This window comes from Vollenhovia emeryi, unplaced genomic scaffold (genome assembly GCF_000949405.1).
Source record: "Vollenhovia emeryi isolate VEMERY1.0 unplaced genomic scaffold, V.emery_V1.0 DF939120.1, whole genome shotgun sequence".
Taxonomy (NCBI): domain Eukaryota; kingdom Metazoa; phylum Arthropoda; class Insecta; order Hymenoptera; family Formicidae; genus Vollenhovia; species Vollenhovia emeryi.
The window spans coordinates 4,137,178-4,159,579 of record NW_011967246.1 but is presented as its reverse complement, the minus strand read 5'-3'; the positions used below and the strand labels follow the sequence as shown (position 1 = coordinate 4,159,579).

At 43.6% G+C, this 22,402-nt stretch overlaps 1 protein-coding gene across 2 annotated transcripts in view; it reads right to left on the bottom strand.

The window, feature by feature from the left end:
• The window catches only part of LOC105570670, a 160,885-nt gene that overhangs the window by 14,817 nt on the left and 123,666 nt on the right, over window positions 1-22,402 (bottom strand). The window contains exon 2 of one of the 2 annotated variants that reach the window (XM_012028074.1): window positions 12,071-12,251. In XM_012028074.1, coding sequence (XP_011883464.1) covers window positions 12,071-12,251 — 181 coding nt within the window. Of the gene's footprint in view, window positions 1-11,514; window positions 12,252-22,402 lie in introns of those variants that run through there. The other variant, XM_012028073.1, reaches the window with a different exon arrangement.

Sequence of the window (22,402 nt, the reverse complement as noted above, 5' to 3'; positions counted from 1 at the left end):
CTACCATGAATTTATTGTTGGTGAAGCGAAGTCTGTTTGGCGAAAAATTCTTTGTTGGATCGTGCAATCGTCGCGGGAGAAGATTTATGATTGCATTTGGACATTGAGAACCAGCTGTCTCACATTAGAAGCCTATATTTCGCAAAAACGCAAGTAACAAAAACGTTACCGAGATTAACGTACTTGAAACCTTTTACGAGCAAATGTGGTAAAATATGTAACGCAGAGCTAAATGCCTGCGGAATTTTACAGCAAGCCTGTTCGATGAAACTAGATCGAAGATCCGGTACAGAGCCATAGAGAACTGTCGATTTCTCATACAACTGTTGGGCAATTTTGAGAACAGACATGCGCGAACGATTATTTCGAGGGCTGATCATCCCGTTAAATCCTGATTCGCAGTTGCCCAGAAGCACCGGGAAGTAATCAGAGCGATAGGGCAGTTAAATAGCATCGTAACCGCGACCGAATTGTTAACACGTGGAACACGCAACGTACATGTTGCTACGGGGCACAAAATCCGTTTGGTCGAATCTCCAAATCTGTATTACGCGCGTTTTCGAGATCGGCTGTGTTAGCGGCGCAAGAGTATAATGCAAATGCCGGGAAATAACTGTTTTCTACCTTAGAGAATTAAGGCGTTAATTATCGCAAGTGACACAATGGAATAATAAATATAACAAATATTGCGAATCAAAAAGGCATAAAAATATTAAATGTGGCATCTAATATACTTTTAACTGTGCCATCCGTTACATTGCATATGATGGAATATATTTTATAATAATAATAATTATATATAAAATGCTTTTGTATTTATACGGAAAGCGTGATTGCAAACGTTTTTTTTTCTAGCGTAAAGTAAACGAATAATAGGAAGTTGCGTAGCCGCTGTTCGCTTTGGACGACTTCGTCGATGCAAACATAATTAGTTTGATTATTGCTGTTTGTGGACGTCGTGAAATGCAGAAAGCTATATACGCTTCTTGTTTGTACTTGGCTAAATGTATTCCATTGCATCTGCAACTGCGTTCAACACAGAGAAATAGAGACACGGTTAAAGGGGACGAGTGAGAGAGAACGCGCAATGTGCAAGCATGCGCTTGCAAGCTTTGTAAACGATAGCGAGATGCGCGGACGATCAATCGGTATCGGCGAATTGTAATAGCCGATTCTGATTAGATCTCCCATTGTTGACGTTATTCGATACTACAGACTTGCCCGGCTGCGTCTAATTATTCTCGCATTCGGCTGAATTCCGGTTAACCAATCATTTTTGGGCGTGTAATTAAACTGTTCTCTGGTTTCGCAGTATTTTGCAACAAATGCATTGTCCCTCTATTCACAAGGCACTAATTGATTTCTAATCCCCTTTATATCAAATCGCGCAGAGACTTTTACGTACTTTTCTTTATAAGGCGAGCGAGCATCCAATTCTTATTGTTAACAAAACACTATTATCATCTCCGTTTAATCTCCTAGGCTACATTGCACGGCTGATCTTCTTTCGCTCGCGTATATGATGCATGTATATCTAATAGGTGCATGGTTTTCGCAAAAAGTTCCCCTCCGGAAATCGCTAATCAATTACATTCTTTCCGGGAAAGTGGATACCGTCAATCAGCAAGTACGCTACAAGAGTATCGTTCTTCTACTTCATTCGAGTGTCTAATAGTGCTTTATTGTACGAAAACGCCAAGATGACTGACAGGAACGATTAGCAATACGTTGGGGATACGATGATCAATCTTCGAATATACGAATCTATCAAGGGGAAGCCATATTATAGCCGTTGGCCACTTAGCTTATGGGGTTTCAATCAGAATGCAATCATGTTACATTTATGCCATTTTTTATTTTCTAAAGGAAACAGTTTCCGCAGTTGCTTCTTTAAAGAAAAAAACAGTCTTACTTGCCTAATTTTTTCACACAAGCGGCTAATAGCTTGACACTGCCACTCTTATTTACCGCGGATATTAATTTTTTAATTATGCGAAATAGCTGTTAAATGGTTTACTGTGTGTTTTATTTAAATGTTATTTTTAGCACGATTGTGTCTGTCTCTAAACGAATTACTTTGGCAGACTAGTCATTCTTTTAAAATTTTTAAGCTTTGAATAATAACTGCGGCTTCCTTATCAATTATCAATTAGCATCAATTAATATAGTCAACAACAGAGTCGCAATAAGGCAGAGAAGAAAAGTGGGGAGAAAAAAATAATTTTAGCGCACCTAAGGTTTGAAAGTTAATTTCTGTTCTCTTATTTTTACGACGTCTGTTAATTATGAAAAAAGTAATAATTCTATCGAGAAATATGCATATATACATATATAAAGCAGGTAAAATGGAGCATAATCGTTTACGATCGTTTTAAGTACCGCGCGAGCCCTTTTCCCGGTATCATGTCTTTTTCAGCTTTTATAGAAACGTGAAGGCACGGCCGTGCACCAGCCGTAGCGAGAAAGGTGTAAAGCAAGCGAAGGTAGACAGATCTCGGCACTTATCGGTCTGCGAGATAGCCATTAACGAAACTAAAAGCCTCCCCATATATCTCACTCCGGCAACCCTCTCTTTCCTCTCACCACCAAGCGTACCAACCCTTCGCCTACGCCGTCTCTCCCTCCCCGCTACATCCTCATTTCCCTTGCCGCCTCTATCCTTGAGGTAGACACATCACCGTTCGTTGTTTGTCCGAGGCTTTTGTTTTACTTGCTGATATATATTAGCCCTCTTCCCGACCGCCACGGCGGAAAAAGAGGGTGAAGGAGGCAGAACCGTCCCCTCTTTTTCACATCTCCCTTTTCACTTCGAAAAGCGGTACAAGTCACACCAAACTTTTCTCATCACTCGTTGTGATTATGAATTACCCTTTCTTCCCCGAAATATCTTCTCTGTCCTCTATTTAATTAGTATTACGGTTAATAACTCGTCGGCTGTTAGTTCTAAGCGGAGCGACGCTTGGCAACATTTTAACGCCCGCTTTGAAACAAGTTGACGAAATTTCAACATTGTTTATACATCGATTAATATATTCCGGGCACGTTCACGGCAAGCCCGACGTGTTCCCGGGCGTGTGGGAAAAAGGCACCACTGATTTCCATTCTTCGAGAAATAGCGTACGTATACCGCCGAGGCGTTTGAGATGTTTCGATGAGCTTCACGAAAGGAAAACAAATATCGAAAACCAATAAACGATAAGCTGCTAATTGGAAGTCGAGACGGCGTCGGGCGTACCGATGTGGCCGCACCCGGCGACCCATCGATTCGACGCTCGCCATAAACCTCATGTAATAATTTAACAATCTGTGAAGAATTGACGCCCTTCCTTCGGTCGGTGATGTAAGCAGGTAGACGACCGGGTTATTCCTGTTCTTCGACACCTACCTTCCGCACACTGCGCGGCTGTTTATTCGACACTTCCATCCTATCCTATCTATATTGACTCTTAGCACGTATTCTTCACATTTTCTGCTTCTTCCTGCTAGATACATTTTGGGCGTAACGCAAGATACTTTTCTAAAAGATGTCGATTGCAATGGCGCTCTCGACATCTTTAACGCTGCCGGGCAAATCGGTCTCGTTTTAGAGAAATTTCTATGTTGCATTCAATTTTGTAGTTTTTAGGGAAAAGACACGATAAGCGTGAACATTTTTTACGGGCAAACGTGATTTGCATTAGTTTCCTTTATGTACGTTACCGTGTCGAACGTACATATGTATTTATGACTTACATAACGGTTTAACTTGGGATCTCAATCTGCCGAAAGTTTCCATTCTTACCTCGACTTATCCAGGGACTTGAAGCGAGTAGTTGATTTTGTGCAGAAGGCTATAACGAAATTAGGCTCGTGCATGTTCCACGTTCAAAGGCGCGGAGGATAACTTCCTTTTCTAAACTATATTATGGACTGCATCGAACCGCGAGATATCAAAATGCGAAAACTGCTCCAAGTTTTATCGAGGACAGTACTTAATGTGGATGTAAATTGAGTATCGTTGAATTAAATTTGGTTTCGAGGGTAACTTTTGCCCGAAAGAGACATTTCGCATTTCTTCTCCCGCGAGATTTTATATATGAATTTTAAGAAAACAAATCCCGCGAACGCACGCTAAGAAAACTTTTCGTCGGATAAATCGACGAAATAGTGCGTCCAATGGTTAATTTTTCCGACGAGATGCAGTTACCGGTAAAATTAGATTGAAAAACCGATCGTATTTTTCATCGGACATACAATTTAATCGGACTCATCCGTTTGTCATTATGCTTAATCGAACACTTTTTCTCCAATCCGCGTTAAATAAAGTTACAAATCTGAATTTCCCTGAAAGCCTGAAGCGCAGAGTAAATTTTTCCGATGAAGACGTCATCCAGCTGCCACAATTGGCGCCAATTAACGAAGAGACGTATTCAATAATAGGAAGAAACGTTTGCGCAGTCGATGTTGCCTGTCACGTTTATATGACGACGCGATAAACGGGATGTTCCTGGATCAACACCGGTGGTGGACACTGCAAGAACGCAAACTCGTAACAGCGATACACGGTCGGGCGGCGGGAGCGCGCGGCGTAACCCCGCTGATAACATCTCTAATCACACCGAGGCCGAACCAATCAGCACTAATCCTGGCCTCGGTACTCATCCAGGAAGGTTCTATAGCTCGGAGCTCCGGGATAACCACCCTCGCAACTCCCGCCCTCTCGGCCCCTAGGAATCTCGTGAGCCTTGCGTATACAACATCACGTACAATTCACCATCGTACGCTATAGAGCTCGGTGCCTGCAGCTGTAGCATCATACACTGCTACGCCACCGATACCACCGATCGAAATTACACGTGTTCATGTGTATTGCTGACACGATACGTGCGCTTCTCTTCCGTTTATGTTTGACGGCGAGCGAATCGTTTCGATTAATCGAAGATTACCGTTTAAACTGTTAATTTCCGAAAATACACGAAAGAGAATATTAGCGTGCGTATATCGTGACGTACGAACAAGTATAATAAATGGACATTAGGCGTTACATCAGGACATCTCACATTGTGGCGGACAATGGACGAAGCGGCACAGATCCTGATAAGAATCACAGCCCGTCCCTCGCTCATATCGTCATGCCAACACGCTCGACTGTGTTGATAGATCGAGTACCATTTCAATCACTCGCTTTGAAAACGATTCTCAAGTACCTCTTGACGGGCATAGATAGAATTTCACGAAGGCACATGCTTTACAGACTAGCTGTCACATGGCTGCAGCGTGGCGGCGTAACAAAAGACGCAAAACTTAATGAAATGCAGGATGAAACGCGACGATATCAACATTCCCCACCGCGTAATCTCGAATCTGCATCTTTCTCTAATTTCAAAGCGCCGAATAATAATAGCGAGACCCAGCCCGGTGCAATTAACAAAATTAATTTTCGACCTTCCGCAGCCACTCGCTACCCTGTTTTGCAGGAATAATCTCGGGGCTCGCATTGATTCCTCGTATCAATTTAGCGTTTCTAGCATCTCGAGTGGCTGCCCAAGTGCCATCGCCGACTGTGTAAATTCCCTCGTCTCTGCAACTGTGCCGTATTTACGACGTTATGTCCGAATTGATTTGTCAGAGGTACGGGCGGGTCTGAAGAGTGGCACCTAGGCAAGAGAGTGTGCCGAAGGGTCGTCTATACGGTTAAATCTCCTATACGATAGGAGTTCCAAAGGGAGTTGGCGGTGGCGCACGGTCTGCGACTCCAGAGGACTTCAAAATCGAGCAGCTTCCCGCGGGAGTTTGGCCCTCAGCCCCTCCAATGTCCTCCCCTCTGCACGCCGCTCGTCCCCGCTGCGGAGTTTAGGCGGACGAGCGTGTACGCGAACATGTGGACTCATCATCATCAGCGCGCCGCGATATATTCCAAATGTACTGACCATCATACGCCGGGCCCCACACACAGCCGCATCCTTCCTTTTTGCTCTCATCAAGCTCTCGTTCCTCGGTAGCCCAGCCGCCAATCATTTCGCTCGTACTCTGGCCCGGCTGCGTCCACTAACTGAGTGTAGCCTAATTACGAGTGTCCGGAGGGTTCGATTCATCTTTGATGGAGTGAAGGTAGCCGGCCTCCTCACCCTTTCCTTGTACCACTATTATGTTACGATAAATGCTTATATAGAAACGCATTTTCGAATTCGTTCTGAGTCATCACCCGATGCGACTCGACAACGTCGCGTTGCACCCCAAAAATGTTATGTTCGTAATCTCGCCGTTCAAATTAACTTGTTTGTACGCGTAACTTGGCGTCTCGTTATTATATTTTCGGGGGAAGGGAGTAATAAATATCCGTATTTTTCACAGTCTCATTGATTTATTGACGATGAGCAGGCACGGAGGCGTATCTTGTGAAAAACAATGTACGCAAAGTTAAAATCAACACAGCTCCGATGCAGCTAAATTGAAAGAACGTACAGGATTTCCGCGCAAATATGAAATACTCGATTTATCCAGCGAGATGTTTAGAAACTAATCACCTCGCGTCTAAGAAATCGAAACGAAGGCGAGGCATGCGCGTAGATCGTTTTATTCCCTAAACATATCGTCGTCGTTTGGCAGCGGAAGGCCATCTGGCGATTCTCTAACACCCACGGGCGGCTCATCGAAACCCTCACGGGGTCTAATGATGTATAACGTGGCATTCGCGTTCACACTGACCATAGTTACATTTACTCGCTATATTCGTAAGCTGGGGTCAAGCGTACGGTATCGTTGACCCCGCGTATAGCCGCGCTCATTCGAACCCCGAAAATCGCCGACCCTCGCCCTTGATAATGCAATTATCGTTAGCGTTGGAGTTTAGAGCGTCACATATGTGCGCTTAATGATATTTCACCGTATTTGCCGTATTTTCTCAGTAGCGAAAAGCAGTCCTTTTTCAGGAAAATTCACGTGTATTTATAATATAAGTATAAAGCAGAATTGCGCTACTAAGCAGAAGGCAATTTTAACATTACATGCAGTTGAACAATTTGTGTTAAATTTAACAGATGTCACATGTCCCAAACGGTCCACACAAATTTTTCTGTCAATTTAACATAATATAAATATGTTAAATGATGACACTAATACTCTGTTAATATTTTAACACAAAATTAATGTGAATCTTAAAATAATTTGAAATAAATTTTGTGTAAAATTAACACATTTTCAATAACAAAATGAATTTTTACATTTTACAGATGTAATAAGTCAAATAACGGTTCGAAATCACTCACACTTATGTGATATAGAATAAAATCAATATTTTATTCTGTAAATTTTAACAGATAAATTTTGTTACTATTGTGTCAGATGAAAAAATAAGTAAGTACACATTGTGTTGTTTTAACATTTCTTTTCGGTATTTCAATAATTTTACATTTGAGAGGTCAATTAACACAAGAGCAATATGTTAAATTAAGATATGAATGTGTTGAACATTTAACACAAAAATTTTAACCGGCATTTTGTTTTAACAAGAAAACAAATTTTCCAACTGTGTAGTACAGAATAGTTTATATAAATTTAGACTTCTAAATTCAGAACGCAATTACATATATTCGTAAAATATTGCTCCCGAGTTTTATACCTACGTGATAAATATAACGTTTCATGGTAAATGAGGCAAGTAACGTTTCGTTCTTCGAAGCTTAGAGGATCAAAAATAAAATAAATATCTTGATTCTTTACGTGATAGCATTCGAGATCGACTTCTATGATATCGACGCTTTCTAAAATAGCCGTTTCTAAATCGTATTAATCTATCGTTTCCGAGTTTATATTTTTCAACAGGAAGAGTATTGTAAGCGTTTTAAAGCAGACGAGTATTTATAAATACACCTTCCATTAGAATGAAATTCACATAGTAAAGTTACGTATCTGCTTCTGCCTAACGTTTGGTTGTCTTTGTAAAACCGCCGCGCGATTTTCAAGCTTCAACGACTTAAGTCACGTGGAATTCATGTCATTAAAAACAACGATAGTACTCTCAGATTGGATTCATGAGAGTTGGTAATATGGAGTCGCGACAGAGATTCGTGGAATAAAACGGCGAGATGAGAGAGAAGCTTCAGTGTGTAACGCGACCACGTGTTTTTAATAATTGATAATCTACGTAGACGTTTGTGAGAACTTGACGTAGGTCCTGGAACTGTGGCATAATCGTTCCATTCTTTTTCATGGCCGCGTTAAACGTTACGTCGAATCGGTGCATAATCTGAGGGATAACGTTGTATTATAATAATAACAATCTAACAATTAATTGCAAATACGTTAATCTTCATAATCTGTAATAGATTTGAGTTTATTTAGCAAACTATTTTCTCTAATAAATATAAAAATACATTCGAACATATAAAAAATATATACAGGGTGTCTCGTTTTAAACGATTCACGCAAATATCTCCAAAAATGTGAAAGATACGGAAAAACGTTCGAACAAAAGTTGTTTGGTTCGAAGGGGGACATAAGGTGGTGCCATTGACTTGACCAATATTCTACGAATTAATGTGAACAACTTTTGTCCGAAGCATTTTTTGATTTGCCTAATACTTTTTGAGATATTCATGAGAAAATTTATAAGTTTTTGAATGGCTAACTCATGATATCTCGATAACTGCTTGCCGGAGGGAAAAGTAGTACAGGACTTTTTTACTTGATTTAGTCTCAGGAATGTGCTGTTGCCATAGTGTTTCAATTATTGAAAACTTTTGTGCATGTAAATTTTGTGTTACACCCTGTATGGGAAAATAGACGCGCTAGATATTTATATGAATTCCACATATCAGTAGAAAGATAACGATCGTAAAACATACGAGTGTATATTTTTTAAAATTTACCGTAGTAAACAATTTTATAGAAATATTAAAAATATCAGAGTTACAAAATTAGCGCGCAATAAAAGTTTCTACGAACACATTATTGCGGAATATTGTAAAGATGCGAAAAAAAACTTTAGATTCATGGCTAACGATAAGTTAAAGCCGAGGAAGGATTATACGATTTAAAAAAAAAATTGCATTTATCCTATGGACAGCTAATGCGAAAAGTGAATAATCTTGTTTTTTGTAAATAGACATAAATCCTTTCGGATTGGCGTTACTCCTGAATTAAACAGCAACAGTGATCGGGTAAAAGTTGCCGGACAATACAATTGCGGTGACGGTGAGCTTAAGCCCTTTCTAGGGCCGCTCGGTTGTCGTTAGTAATCGTTTTAATAGATGAACCATCGAGAAAGTTAAAACTGACTCCGCGGAAAGTGGCCGGCGTTAATCTCTTTTTCGAGCTTCCGTCGTGGAATGAGATTTGTGTCGATGAGCTAAGAGTGTGGGTGCAAAGTGGCGCGCGGTAGGTATGAGCAGAATCCGTGCACGCGTACGTGTACGCCGAGTCACGCGTGCGAGGACGTGCGTGGACGAACTAACATACGCACATCGATAGCGCGATATCGGTGTGCGGTTTATGTGTGCCCATGCGAGTCGACGGTGGAGAAGTAGATTTAGGGTGGTAGACGGAACTTCTCCGCAGCCATTAGCCGCACACTCGCAAAGCCTCTATAACACGATTCATACATTTTCCTGGAGAATGAAAAACAGTATAGGTTTCGAAACACTAAATCCAATCCTGAAACAATGACGGCAGTGGCTGTCTGCTAAGTCACCAATCCTCTTACGCTCCTACCGATGGGTATTGCTTTTTATACGTATTATTTTTATTATTACTTTTGCGTTAATAATGCCCGCCGTGGCCCGTTTAATCGCAATTCCGATTAATTCGCCTCCCTTCGTTCCGCTCTCCTCTGTCGTCGTTTTAAACTTTTACTCGCGTTGATTTAAAATATAATTGAATCGTATGGAAACTTGTAATACCATTTATTGGTGTCGACACCTAACAGTATTAGGAGTTTCCGCGCGGAGGCGGTATTCAATATATTTCCTCGTGGGGAGTAACGATCGATATATCAAAGTTATAACTTTATCAAAAATACATATCACCCGCGTCGTATCGACGCTCCGCTAGAGACGAAGGCGGCATATTAAAAAAGTTTTTCTCATACAGCAGACTGGCCGATGTCTCCGTGCAACACGCTTGGAACGATAATTCGCACGTTCGCGTGTACGTAAGCGAGCGCAGTAGTACGGGGAACTAATTCCAAGAGTTTATCTGTCTGCCGCAGCTCCAAACATCCGAATCGCGAACGTGCAGCAGCCCTTTGTAGGGATAGATTGTAGTAGCAGCGGCACAAGCTGTAACTGCACAACGGCTGTAACTCAACGAGGCGCACACCAAGATTTCAGGCCACTTTGCGTTCTTTCGCACACAGCTTCCGTCTCTTTCCGACGGTGGAGACATAGGAGGAGACCTCGGTTAACGACCGTGCGGAGCAACGGAGAAAGCGCGGAGTGTGAGAAATCGATGAATGCGATCGAGAGGTAGCCGCGAGAGGTAAAACAAAATCGCAGACAATTCCTTGGCCGTCTGCGCTGCGTTTCTCTCGCTCTCGCCATTCTTCCTTTCTTTCCTCCTTCCTCCCTTTCCTTCTCCCTTTCTCTCTCCCTCCCACCCCCTCTCTCTCTCTCTCTCTCTCTCTCTCTCTCTGTCTCTTTCCTCTCACCAGCTCCATCGAGTAATGGAGGTGGATAAGCTGTAGGAGGAAACGACAGGGGTTCTCTCGCCTTCACTCTCACTCTCTCTTTCACTCTCTCACTCCCGCTCTCACGTATACACCCTTGTACATATAGCTATAAGCACCTATACACAGAGATATTCCTATCCTTGCGCATCGCGGATTCCTCCATCTCTCCGCGCCTTCCCACTCGTACTCCCTCGCAAATCCCCCCCCCTAGCGTCCCTTTACGGATCCTGCCTTCGTTGGCTCCTAATTAAACATCCAGCTCGCTCGAATCCCAAGTCGACTGGGCCGTCGATGTTCCGATATTAGTGCCCCGCTCTGCCGTCGTTTGCCCTCTCCTCCCATCGTCATGCATCTACCCGCGTTTACTTTTATCTCGCACCTTTCTCTCTCCCCGCGTCCCCCTCGTCGTCCCTGGACCCTTCCCACCCTCCCTGCCTGCCTCCGCGAAATCCCTATCCGCGTGCACGGCGTAAGCCGCCGCTGTGTACGCCTTATAAACAGATTTCGACAAAGAAACGGGAACAAATCGGGAATCGATAGGTGCATGCCGATTCATATAATTCGAGAGGATTCTGAAGTTCATCCGGGTTCGTCGTGATTATAGAAAGGGTAACAGTTTATGTCGTTGCTGCACGAACAGCTTTCACGTTCCTAAATTTGGCGAACAACCTCCAGATTAAATAGCTCTCGGGAAACTTGATTTATTCGCAGCGATAAGAACAAATTGTATACGATGGTTTGTACTTATTCTCACGCGTGGTAATTACGTTTCTCTCTCTCTCTCTCCACACGGTAAATATAATGCAACAAACGCCAACGAAATCGTCTCAACTGTCCTCGACGCGAGTGCCATCGAATTCTCAGGCAATACTATCGTCATGTTTCTTAAAATTGTATTCACCTGCCGGCGTGAGTGGACAAACCTGGACAAGAAACGAGGGGACGACGTGTAGCTCTGTGCTAACACGAGTGATTAGTAACGGTAGAGTCCTCGGTTCGATCCCGGCCCTCGTCCCACATATTTTCCCGTCTAAAGAAAATTTAAAAAATTCAACGCTTGAAGGAGCTTAACCGCCTAGTGTCGGATTCAGTGTTTAATCGAGATCAAGCGTGGATTGCAACGAATATTTAAGAAATATCACGCTGATACAACCTAACGGTTGAAAGGCGTTCCCGCCCAAAAGGGTGAAAAAAGTAGACAAGTCGAAACTTTCGACCTTCCGCGCGAAGTCCAAATGCACTCGCGGTCACCACGGTACGTGCATAAGATTCCTCGCCGTCTCCCTTGCTGACTGCGCGCTAAGCGAATGAAACATTCGGTGCATTATCAACAGCGCCGGGGCAAGGATATACGCATGACAATGCAACGGCGCGTACTTGGTCTGTGGTATTCGGCGTACGTATACGCGATAATGTAAGGTATACCTCCGGGATACCACGCTCGAAACTGTCCAGAGTCCGAATCCACTATCCCGGGGTTACCAGCGACAACCGATGGCAGCAGCCGCAGCCAGCAGCAGCAGCAGCAGCAGCAGCAACAGCAGCAGCACGCCAAGCATCTCAAACACGATCTTGTATTCCAAGCTGGTCGCACTGCTGGCAGCGCCTACGAGCGAGAGAATAGTCATTAACTAAATAACAGCCTGATCTCTAGCATCCACGTTCTCCTCTCTCTCTCTCTCTGTCTTTCTCTTTGTCTCTCCTGTCCCCACCCCACGCCTTATTCTCATGCCCATTCCATGCCATCCCTCTGATCTCGCGGAGGAGAAAGGAACGGAGGCCGAAAGGAAAGGAAAGGAGAAACGCGATCCACCTAGTCAGCCAACCAGACAGGAAACCACCCACCACCGCCAACACCACCACCACCACCATCGCCGCCACCACCACCGTCTCCGCCGCCGCCACCACCGACGGTCGTCCGTTCGCGAACCATCGGCTGGATGTTATCACCCGCCAAACGTTTTACAGCCAATACGGCGCTTTTGCAGTTCTCAAATGACTTTTTTATTGAGCTCAAATCGATATACCCGGCATTCTTCGCTCCGCCGCGCCATCGGCCATGGCAGTTGTAACGACAATTTCGCCATCACGATCGTCACACGTGTGCTGGTCGTACCTAATGTTTCTTCATCGTGTTCGAGGTTCCCGTGTTATCTTAATACGATTCCACGGGTAGTCAAATACGAATTGGGCGAGTGTCCAGTGTCAAATTATTGTCGCACTTAATTTGATATGATTATTTTAGAGTACGGGCATAAAGCTTCGCGAGGCTAATTCGGTCAAGAGTAAGGCCAAGGGGAAACATTTCGAAGTCCCTGTGTACATTTTATAATAATTATATAATTACATTCAAATTGTACAAAAATATTATTGCGTATGCTGTCTCGTATATAAGTTACGTTTGTACAATGGTGAACGTGTATCCGGCAATTTAAAACGAAATTTCGTCTCTATTCGGATCGTTTCTCTATAAATTTAATATACACTCTAGTTTTTCCGTCTCGCTGAAGACTCGCGGATACGCTCCTTGTTCGTAAAACTGATCGGGTGTCCGCCGTGGCGCCGCGGTAGGAAAATGGCCCATGCATGACAAAGTCGCGTTTCGTGCAACATCACATATGGCGATAACTGGCTGAGTACTGCATTATACCCTTACGTGTCGTATGTCTACGAGCGCTAAGCTCTCCGGAGTAACGTGAGAAGTAGCGTTGGACGTTGTCGAATGAGGCGGAGAAGCGAAGAAAAAGTGCTAGAAGATATGGCCGGAGAAGAAAATACTAGCAGGCCGGGGCGCGGTACAATGGCGGAGTTGCGCACGTTGACAATAAACACGTGCCAGTCATGTTTTTCTTCCATTTGCCTCCTCATAAATCCGACATAAAAGCCGGTGGATAAACAGTCAAAGTCTAGGCGCGCGCGCACGGCGATCCCTCTCTTCTGTTGCTGCAAAGCACGAATTTCAGGGCCGAAAGTGCCACTTTCGGCGTCTAATAAGAAATCTTTTCGTAACTCAAATAGCTCTTGTTTCTTCCCGACTGCATCATTATTAAATTGTGTTATTATCCATTCCAATCGTAAATTATACGTATCGACGTTTACATAATCTCGACGAAAAGTTGACACACAAAAAAAGAACACTAGCCTGCGATTTACTCCTCACCGAGGTCGTGTCTCGATCACGTTTGTCACAAAAATTGCTTAACGTAATTACATTTTATAATTGCATACGTATGCAAGAATTCGTCTCCAAAATGCAGAGCGACAAAATAGACGGCCTGCTGTTGAAAACGGGAGGTAAATTGAACAATTTCACGGCGGATAATCCGGAGGATAGATTCGCCCGATTCGAATACACGTGTAGCCCCGAGTGCACAAACGCGTACACAGACGCGAGTCAAGCCGGGACGAGTCATTTGAGTGATGTAGGCAGATCGAATGTTCTTCAACTAGTCAGACTTGGGAAGAGTAGACGGACGAGGGGGGAAGAAAAGCGACAGAGGGTGGGTGTGGGGTGTAGAAGGCCGCGTGGGGTCGACAAGAGCCAGGGGATTCGCGGGGTATTCCCGCAGTACGGGTTCACGGAGCGTTATGATTTGTGCTCGCTTCGACTTCCGTCAATAATTTTACGGCAAATTGAACTCTAAACTTTCCGTGCCCCCCCGCGCCCCCCCCCCTACCTGCGTTGATTCCTCACCTACCCCACCGCGCGCACCCCCCGATAATTCTCCGTGGACCGTTCTCAACACTCGCGCTACGCAAAAACTTTCGGTCCACCTGCTCCCCCTTATCGCGCTCCCCCGCATGTTTATTCGCTCGGATAACTGAAATGTGATATTGTGTCTGAGAGTCTTGACGATTGTCGAGCTCTCCCGAAATTTTGCTACTGTCTTGACACTTTTGAGGATAATTTACACCCACTTAGCTGATCTGTAGACCAGCGATAACATACTTTGATAACATTATATTTTTGCTTCTTCCTTGAATCTTTAATTCTAAAAATTTAAATCTTCAATTCAAAATTTTGACTCGGGTTATGCCTGATTAATTACCGGTTCGGTGAGCTTTAAAATAGTCGGCGTTTGATGAGCAGATCACATTTCGTGCACGAGAAGTGATATACGTGCGGGTCGTTTCCAGAAAAGTTGTAGGAATGCATTGCAGATGGCCATCGCAACACAGACGTCATATATTAAATGAAAAATCCCGCCCTTCTATGAACACGTAAAGTTTCAATTTGATTCACCGGAAGACATTAATTTTTCACAGTGTGTTAGTTCTTTGACTAACTGTAAGTACTGCGAACGAAATAACTGCACGGAGAGAATTTTCTCTCAAGATTTACTCCGAAAATCGTGTAATCGTGGGGCAACATGGCATTTTAAACTTTATGAGAATTTTCTGAAATTTTACCACACATTTTACTAGTGAAATGTGTACTAATTGTAAGTATAATTTTACTAGTAAAATGTGAGGTAAAATTTCAGAAAATTCTCATAAAATTCTTCGAAATACCGTGTCGTTCCACGATTACATGATTTTCAAAATACATTTTGAGAGAAAATTCTCTCCGTGTACGTGATTTTTGAAAAGGAGATGTTCGAGATTTTTAATTTCTTTCGTATCGCTTAACAAAATTCAGTGGGATATGATCTTTCGCGAGCGTAGGTGCAATGCACTGATATAAAAAAACGCTTGTGTCGAAAAATAATAATAATTATAAAGAGATATGAGCTGTTTTTCTGCTCCATTCCAAGTGCTTGTTAAACAGCCCTCGCGTCATAATATTTTTGCGGCCGCTGCGTTTTACCGCCGCAATAAACCGCGCGAGTACCTATATGTTTTGGAAGCGACATTGCAAGGAATGTTTTTCAATGTTATAAACATTTCAAGGGCTGACGTAGCGGCGTACATTGCGAATACAGTTCACGGATACAATAATTTATGAAGAACCGCGCTGCACGGTGTATTAAATATTTTCGCGGAGCTATCGGATTATCGAGGGGCATTATTGATGCTTCTGCCAACACACTTATCAATAGCGTTAATTTATCTCGGCGTTTATTGGAGTGTCGTGTGTAAAATCAATTATTAACGAACGGGTAGTTGAAAATAACATAGGAAGAGTAACTCGCGAGCTGGAAAGTCACTTCTTTCTGTCATTTTGTTAATAGTTAACGACAGTGCCGATCGCGAAAGCCGATTGATTCAGAAGCTCTCCAGCAGTTCTCAAATGTGTTTACAGCCGCACAGAAATAACTCGCGTAATTGTGTAACAACGAAGCATATCATAAAAAATGACTGTATATATTAATTAAATAAGAGTTAACGCGCTTCGTTTCACATCGGAACACGTGGAAGAAAGTCCCCCTATTATGGGACAGGCTCCTAATATGAGATAGCAGGGGTTTCTGCCAAATTACTAGACATCGTCTGTTGATTCCACCGTGCATTTTTTTTTACCCTTGGAGTGAAGTCCGACCAGTGGAAAAGTGATCGTTGGATCGCGTAATCGTTGCGAAAAGAGGGATTTGTGATTGAGTTTGGACGTTGAAAACCTACCATACCTATAATGTCTCGTATTAGAATCCCACCTCGTAATGGAGGGCTCTCCTCTGCCTTTCGTCCAAATAATTCACAAACCGAGACTCGGGTCGGAAATTAAAAACTGCCCCGTCGAAATTCAACGTGAGAATTGGAGGCGCAAAAATAAATTGGTCCGGTGAGAAAATGAAATGATGGGGGGGGGGGAGGCGGGAAAGCGGCGTCTAACAATAAGAGGAGAAGGAGGGACAGAATGGGCAATAAGCGAAGAAGAAGTGGATCGACGACAGCGAGAGCGAGCGTTCATCGCGCGCTAACTGCGCTCACGCCGATCGTGCCTCGTCGCTATAGATAGACGCGTGCGACGTCGGCACGCATCGCGCACGGGAGCGACGAGGAGCGGTAACGCGCGACAATTCGGAAGAGTCGGTTCTTCGGCGTCGCGACACCGATATTGCCGAATCGCGAATTCGCCGCGTACGTCCTCCGATCATAAGAAAAAGGGAACACGGAGGCGGGGTGGGAAAAATAAAGATAGAACGCGGGAGAAGAAAAGCGCAGCGAGAGCACGGGCGAAATCGGGGAAGACGAGTCGCCGGCGAACACGACGAGAGCGGGACACGACGAAGGGACGGCAGGGCGGGGAGGGAGCAGTGACACTTAACTCTGTCTGAATCCAGCCGCGTGCATTGTTCGCCGCTAATTTTAGTGCTCGCTGTCGCTTTGTCCAACGCTTCTATAGGCGGATCGAGGAGATTCGAATGCTCTCTATATTTCTCTCTCCGTCTTCTTCACCTTCGCACCTCTCCCTCTGCCTTTTTATCGGGATGCGACGAGAAGAAAAAAAATCTACCGGCGAGATCCCGAGAGGATCCCGCGACGGAGAGATTTTGGTCGAGGGAGACGATTTATACGCGAGTCGCTTCTAGTTATGACTTTCCTCCGCGTTGCAACTTGCAAGATATTATTTCTCGTATGTTATTGATTTTTATTGTGCGATACGCAAGGTGCAATGCGATTTTCTTGCTTGCGTTGGTCACTGAGGACACGGCGATTTCACCGTCCATTTATCGCTAAACGTGTATACTTGTCACCTCATTTTGACGCTGGACGCGGTCTCCATGTCAAGTAAATGAAATTCAGACGTCCGCCTTTCATCCGCGCGACTCAAGAAATAGGAAATTGAAGGGAAGTCTATTTGACAGATAGATGGTATTAATTTTAGTAGAATGGACAAGCAGATTTTGTCAACGCGAACGCGAAGTCGCGCGGGAAAATGTAAAATCTGATAATTCATTTGACACATATTGAATTCGATGGCATGTACGAAATACATTTGAAATCCGCCGAGCAGTTCCTAACACACCTTATATATCTCGGACATTAAGTACGAAGAGAATCCGCTAGAATTACATCAAACGGTCAAGGAAGATAGAGAAGAATCACCCTTATACCCATCGATCTTTCCCCTCTGGCCTCTTTACACTTCTGTTGCACATTGTTTTTCATCGACTCGATAGGCAATCACATAAATAAGTCAGCGGCGAATGGGGCACCGGTGAGGCGACCGGGCAATTTCGTATTCACGGTCTGCAGGGAAAACGGAGAACCGTGAAACACATAGAGGCCGATTGCGCGGTGGCCCTATCAAACCATATTCAAACCCTCCCGGACAACGGAAATCTCCGCTGTCCGAGAATTCGAACGAGAAAAAAAAAGTTCTCTCCCTCCTCCCCCTGGTTAGCTCGATCGAGCGAGCGAGAAAGAGAGAGAGAGCGTGTGTGTGCTCGGGTGGAGAAATAACCAGCAACGTGAATTATCGGCCTTCGTTACATATTCCTTTTTATGTGTCCTTTGCCATAACCGGGGAAAAGGTGACGGTGGACGGTAGCAGCCCAGGGGCTACCTAGACGAGAGGGAGCGGGCGGGAGTCGGCCGCGACGTTTTTGCATGGGCCAGGGGGCTCCCCCGAGGGTCATCACTCGCACTTCAGGGACAGTCAGTGTCCAGTTGTCCCGGCAGCCCCGTGTCCACCCCATCGCCTCCGCCATTCGATCCGTTGGAGTCAGCCTGACAACTGATATTGCGTGATCTATGGCCTCGAGCATTGCACGCTTGGGACAAAACTGACCTGTTCTCGCGCTTTCTCCCTCCAGTACGTCCAGTTTATCCGAACTCTCTCTCTCTCTCTCTGTCTCTCTACCGGGATGCTCCTTCTCCTTCTCACTTGGAGCGCGCGAGCGAGCTCTCTCCTCGTCATTCTTATTGTCTATCCTTTTTCCGTCCAAGTTTCTACCCTTCGCGAAGAAGGGTCGCGAAGCGACCACGTATATGCACGGCGCCGGGGCTGTGAGGGTGGGAGTGCGCTCGTGTATTTGAGGTGTGCAGCGGCGAAAAAAGCAAGTAACAAAGTAATAGATGTCCTCGGACCCTTTGCGAGACCACAGTGTCCACTTCGTCAATAAAAAATCACGGTATAATAGAAAAAGAACTCGCGCAAACACCCTCGTCGTTGTAGGCCCCATGAGATACGCCGGCGACTCCCCCGGAATCTGCGTGCGCCCGTGAAATATTTATAAGAGTATTCTGATGCAGCAAGAAAAAAAAAGCCGCGCGCGTGTAGCTTTAGGAGCTCTGATTGAAAGAAATCGAATTTCCTCGGTGCCGCCTTTCATATTGTTAATCTTGTCTAGCAATTCGTTCTCGATCCAGCGAAACACTCTTTAACAATCTCTCAACGATCGTCACGATGATACATTTTCCCCACATTTTTCCACCGTGCACCTAAATATTAAATGATAATTCATAGTTAAAATTTCATAACAAGTTCTTCCATCAAAAGGTTGCACATTTTCTTCGTTAAAGGCTTGAGAGACTATTTTATGAATTGAAAAATGTAATATACATACTTAAACTTCCAGTGATTGTCTTCCAAAATTTTTTTTTTGTTATTTTAACAAATTACATCCTCTTATTGATTTATCTTCATTGCGCAAAGATTATGCTTTGAAATCTAGGAATACTAGAACCAATTTTGGGAAAATATTTAAAAAATGAAAATAAAGAATAGAGAGAGAGACTCATTTTCGTTTAAGAGTAAAAGTGTCGTGGTCAGTTTGGCTTACGGTCGAAGAGTCGAGAAGAAATGTGAACGGTCAGTATGCCGTAGGGAGCCACAGACTACGATATATCTTATAATATTACGTACGAGAGGTCAGCAATGAAAACTAAGTGCATATGAGAATCCATGGGGTTATGAGATTGTGAAAGACGGCGGGAGGAAGCTTCAATGTGTACCGAAATCAAAAGTCGTAGAGTACAACAGTTGTATCGTGAGAAATATTTCAATATGCCTTTCACTTTTACTAAAAATCAGACAAATTTTATAACTCGGTGAATAGAAAGATGGCAATGTTTATTTGATCTTTTATATGAGCCAGTCCATAAATTAACTAATGAGTGTCGTTAGGCAAGTTGTAGGACCTGTTTCGGGAGACAGATGAAGCGTTGAATTTTTCATGCACGATAAAATCTCGGAGATGCACTCATAAATGTTCTCACAAATTTATTGGTATCGACAGGGGGGGTGCAATAAGGAGGGTGCAGCGCATATGCTTTGTGCGTTAACAAAATGTCATCACCTTATGGCAGAAGTGTTCGTTACGGTGAGTACGTGCATACTAAAATGCACGCTTTCACCTATATGGAAATTTCGTGTCGCGGAAGTCGCAGAGTATATGTAACGTCAGGCAAATCGAAGTATATTAGGCGGAACAAAATACGCGCGGACTGTATTAACATTTCAGAATTCAATCTTAATTTTTACTTGGAAATTTATCTAATTTGCAGACGATTCTATAGAGTTACTTGTAAATTGTTCCCCTCTACGTCACTTTTGTTTAAGTATCTATAATATTACAAAACATCTGTACGTGTTTTTGTAAAAAGACACACAATTTAATGTTATAATATCGATATCATTTATATTTCTTACTTGGTAAATGCGTATTGAGTTTCTAATCAACCGAAATAGTATAATAATTTTCAATTGAAAAATTTTAACGACGATTTGTCACCTCTCAGACTATTCGACTGTTTAATTGCCAATTTTAGCTCTTCCATTATCTTACGATAATAATGATGATAATAATCTACACGCAATATTATCGTAGAACCGTAGCTTTTCGTATCGGCGGATTCTCATGCTCGATTAAACGGAAGCAATATTGTTCCGTGGCATGGCAAAAAGATTTCCGGCTGCAGCGAGGTGGGGGATCGAGGCGATAGCAGATGAGCGGGGGCGGCGGGGGTTAATTGAAGTATTTCTTATCTAAAAACTGGTGATCCCATACAGCCGCGAGCTGGAAGACCTTTGATCCGTTAAGGTCTGCCGGGGCGTGATTGCAGGGCTCTTGTCTTCTCTTATAATTGATATTGGCTCAGCGGCGGTGGTGTAGTGGCGGTTGGCCCGTCCAAGAGCCACCCTGGACTATAGGATTCAGAAGTGAGGGATCGAGGATGCGGGGGGGGGGAGGGGGAAGGGGAGGGGGAAGGTGATTTCGATGGTCATGGAAAGGCGTACTTGGCGGAAGGGACGACGGGACCAGCCACCAGCAGCTCTAATCCCCGATGGCCCCGTCTTCGAGAATAGTTGGTAATCCTATGGGATAGTTGGAGATCACCGAGTTACACTGGACACACTTGAGCGTCGGGGGAGTCTGCTAGACCCTTTATTGGCAGACGCCGCTAAGGTGGATATCTAAAGAGAATTCGAACTTGAGGAACTCGAGTTACACATCGGAGGAGTCGAACGCGAATTTCGAGTAAAGATGGATAAGAGAGGAGCGCAAGGCGAGGAGGATACCAGTTCGAAGGTGGAAACCGCTTAATGTTCCAAGTTCAAGCTGAATCTGACCCGAGACTTACAATCGCACGCTTAATGTGGGGAGCCTAAGGAATTAAAGGGAATGATAGTATTGCCGGAGCCTGTATGGCTTAATACAGATTACTGTGACGTACAGCCAGGTTAATTATGGCCGCGTTAAATTATGGCTAAAATCATATTGAGATATGAAGATTTACGGCACATTTTTCCGCGACTACGTGTCTCGCGAAGCGTCAATGATTTTGCTTGTAGGCAAATGGAAATAATACGATTTTAACGCACAATATTGAAAAATGAGAGTGGACGACACCTTTATTTTTAACTTTAAAAGTTTGGTTACAATAAAATTTATAACAAATTTTTATCAATATAAAACACAGTAATCTAATTTCGTTTTTGAGGTCCAACGTGGCTCTTATTCTTTTATTATTATTATCAAAATATTAAATTTAGAAATGAGGTTAAAATATATAGAAAAGCTAACAATATGTTTTCTCACCTAACCGGTTAATAAGTTTCTAACGTATAAATGAAGCATAGGGGATAATAATATAAACGATACCTGCATACGTGCATCAAGTTATGCGTAATGTTTGTGTACGCAGTGCAATATATTGTAAATATATTAAGCGCCTTTGTCAGGGCGCACTTTCTTAGGATTTAGCTTTGTTAGGATTTACTAGCTTTGTTTCCTTGGTTGTACGCCAAACCACATTTCAGGTGCGGGCTATTTAAAAGTCACAGTAAATAACTTGGCGTTCTATGTACAATGGAATGCTTAAGTATTGGAGCAATGGAACAGAGAACTTTTCATGGTACTGCATGCCAGGAAGCGGAATACTAAGTGCGCCATGCGTGTCAGATATTGAACACGGGCAACAAGCATTCCCTTTTTTCATTAACATCAACACATCCGGTGAACAGCTTGAAAACAGTTAGTCGATTAGTCTAAAGACAGTTGGGTTGTCTAGAAGAAGGGAGAAAGAGAGGAGCGCAAGTAATTTATTCATCACTCCGGAACGTACGTTTCCGGAAAGCACGTACGAGAAAGAAAAACCGCGTTAATGGATATAAATACGGACTGTAATAATATTATAATTACAGGCTGTAATAATGTTATCAATGTTAGTATTAGCGCGCGTTTGGTATGCGGCTTTAATTTATCGAAGAAAGAGCAAGAGAGAGAGAGAGAGAGAGAGAGAGAGAGAGAGAGAGAGAGAGAGAGAGAGAGAGAGAGAGAGAGAGAGAGAGAGAGAGAGAGAGAGAGAGAGAGAGAGAGAGAGAGAGAGAGAGAGAGAGAGAGAGAGAGAGAGAGAGAGAGAGAGAGAGAG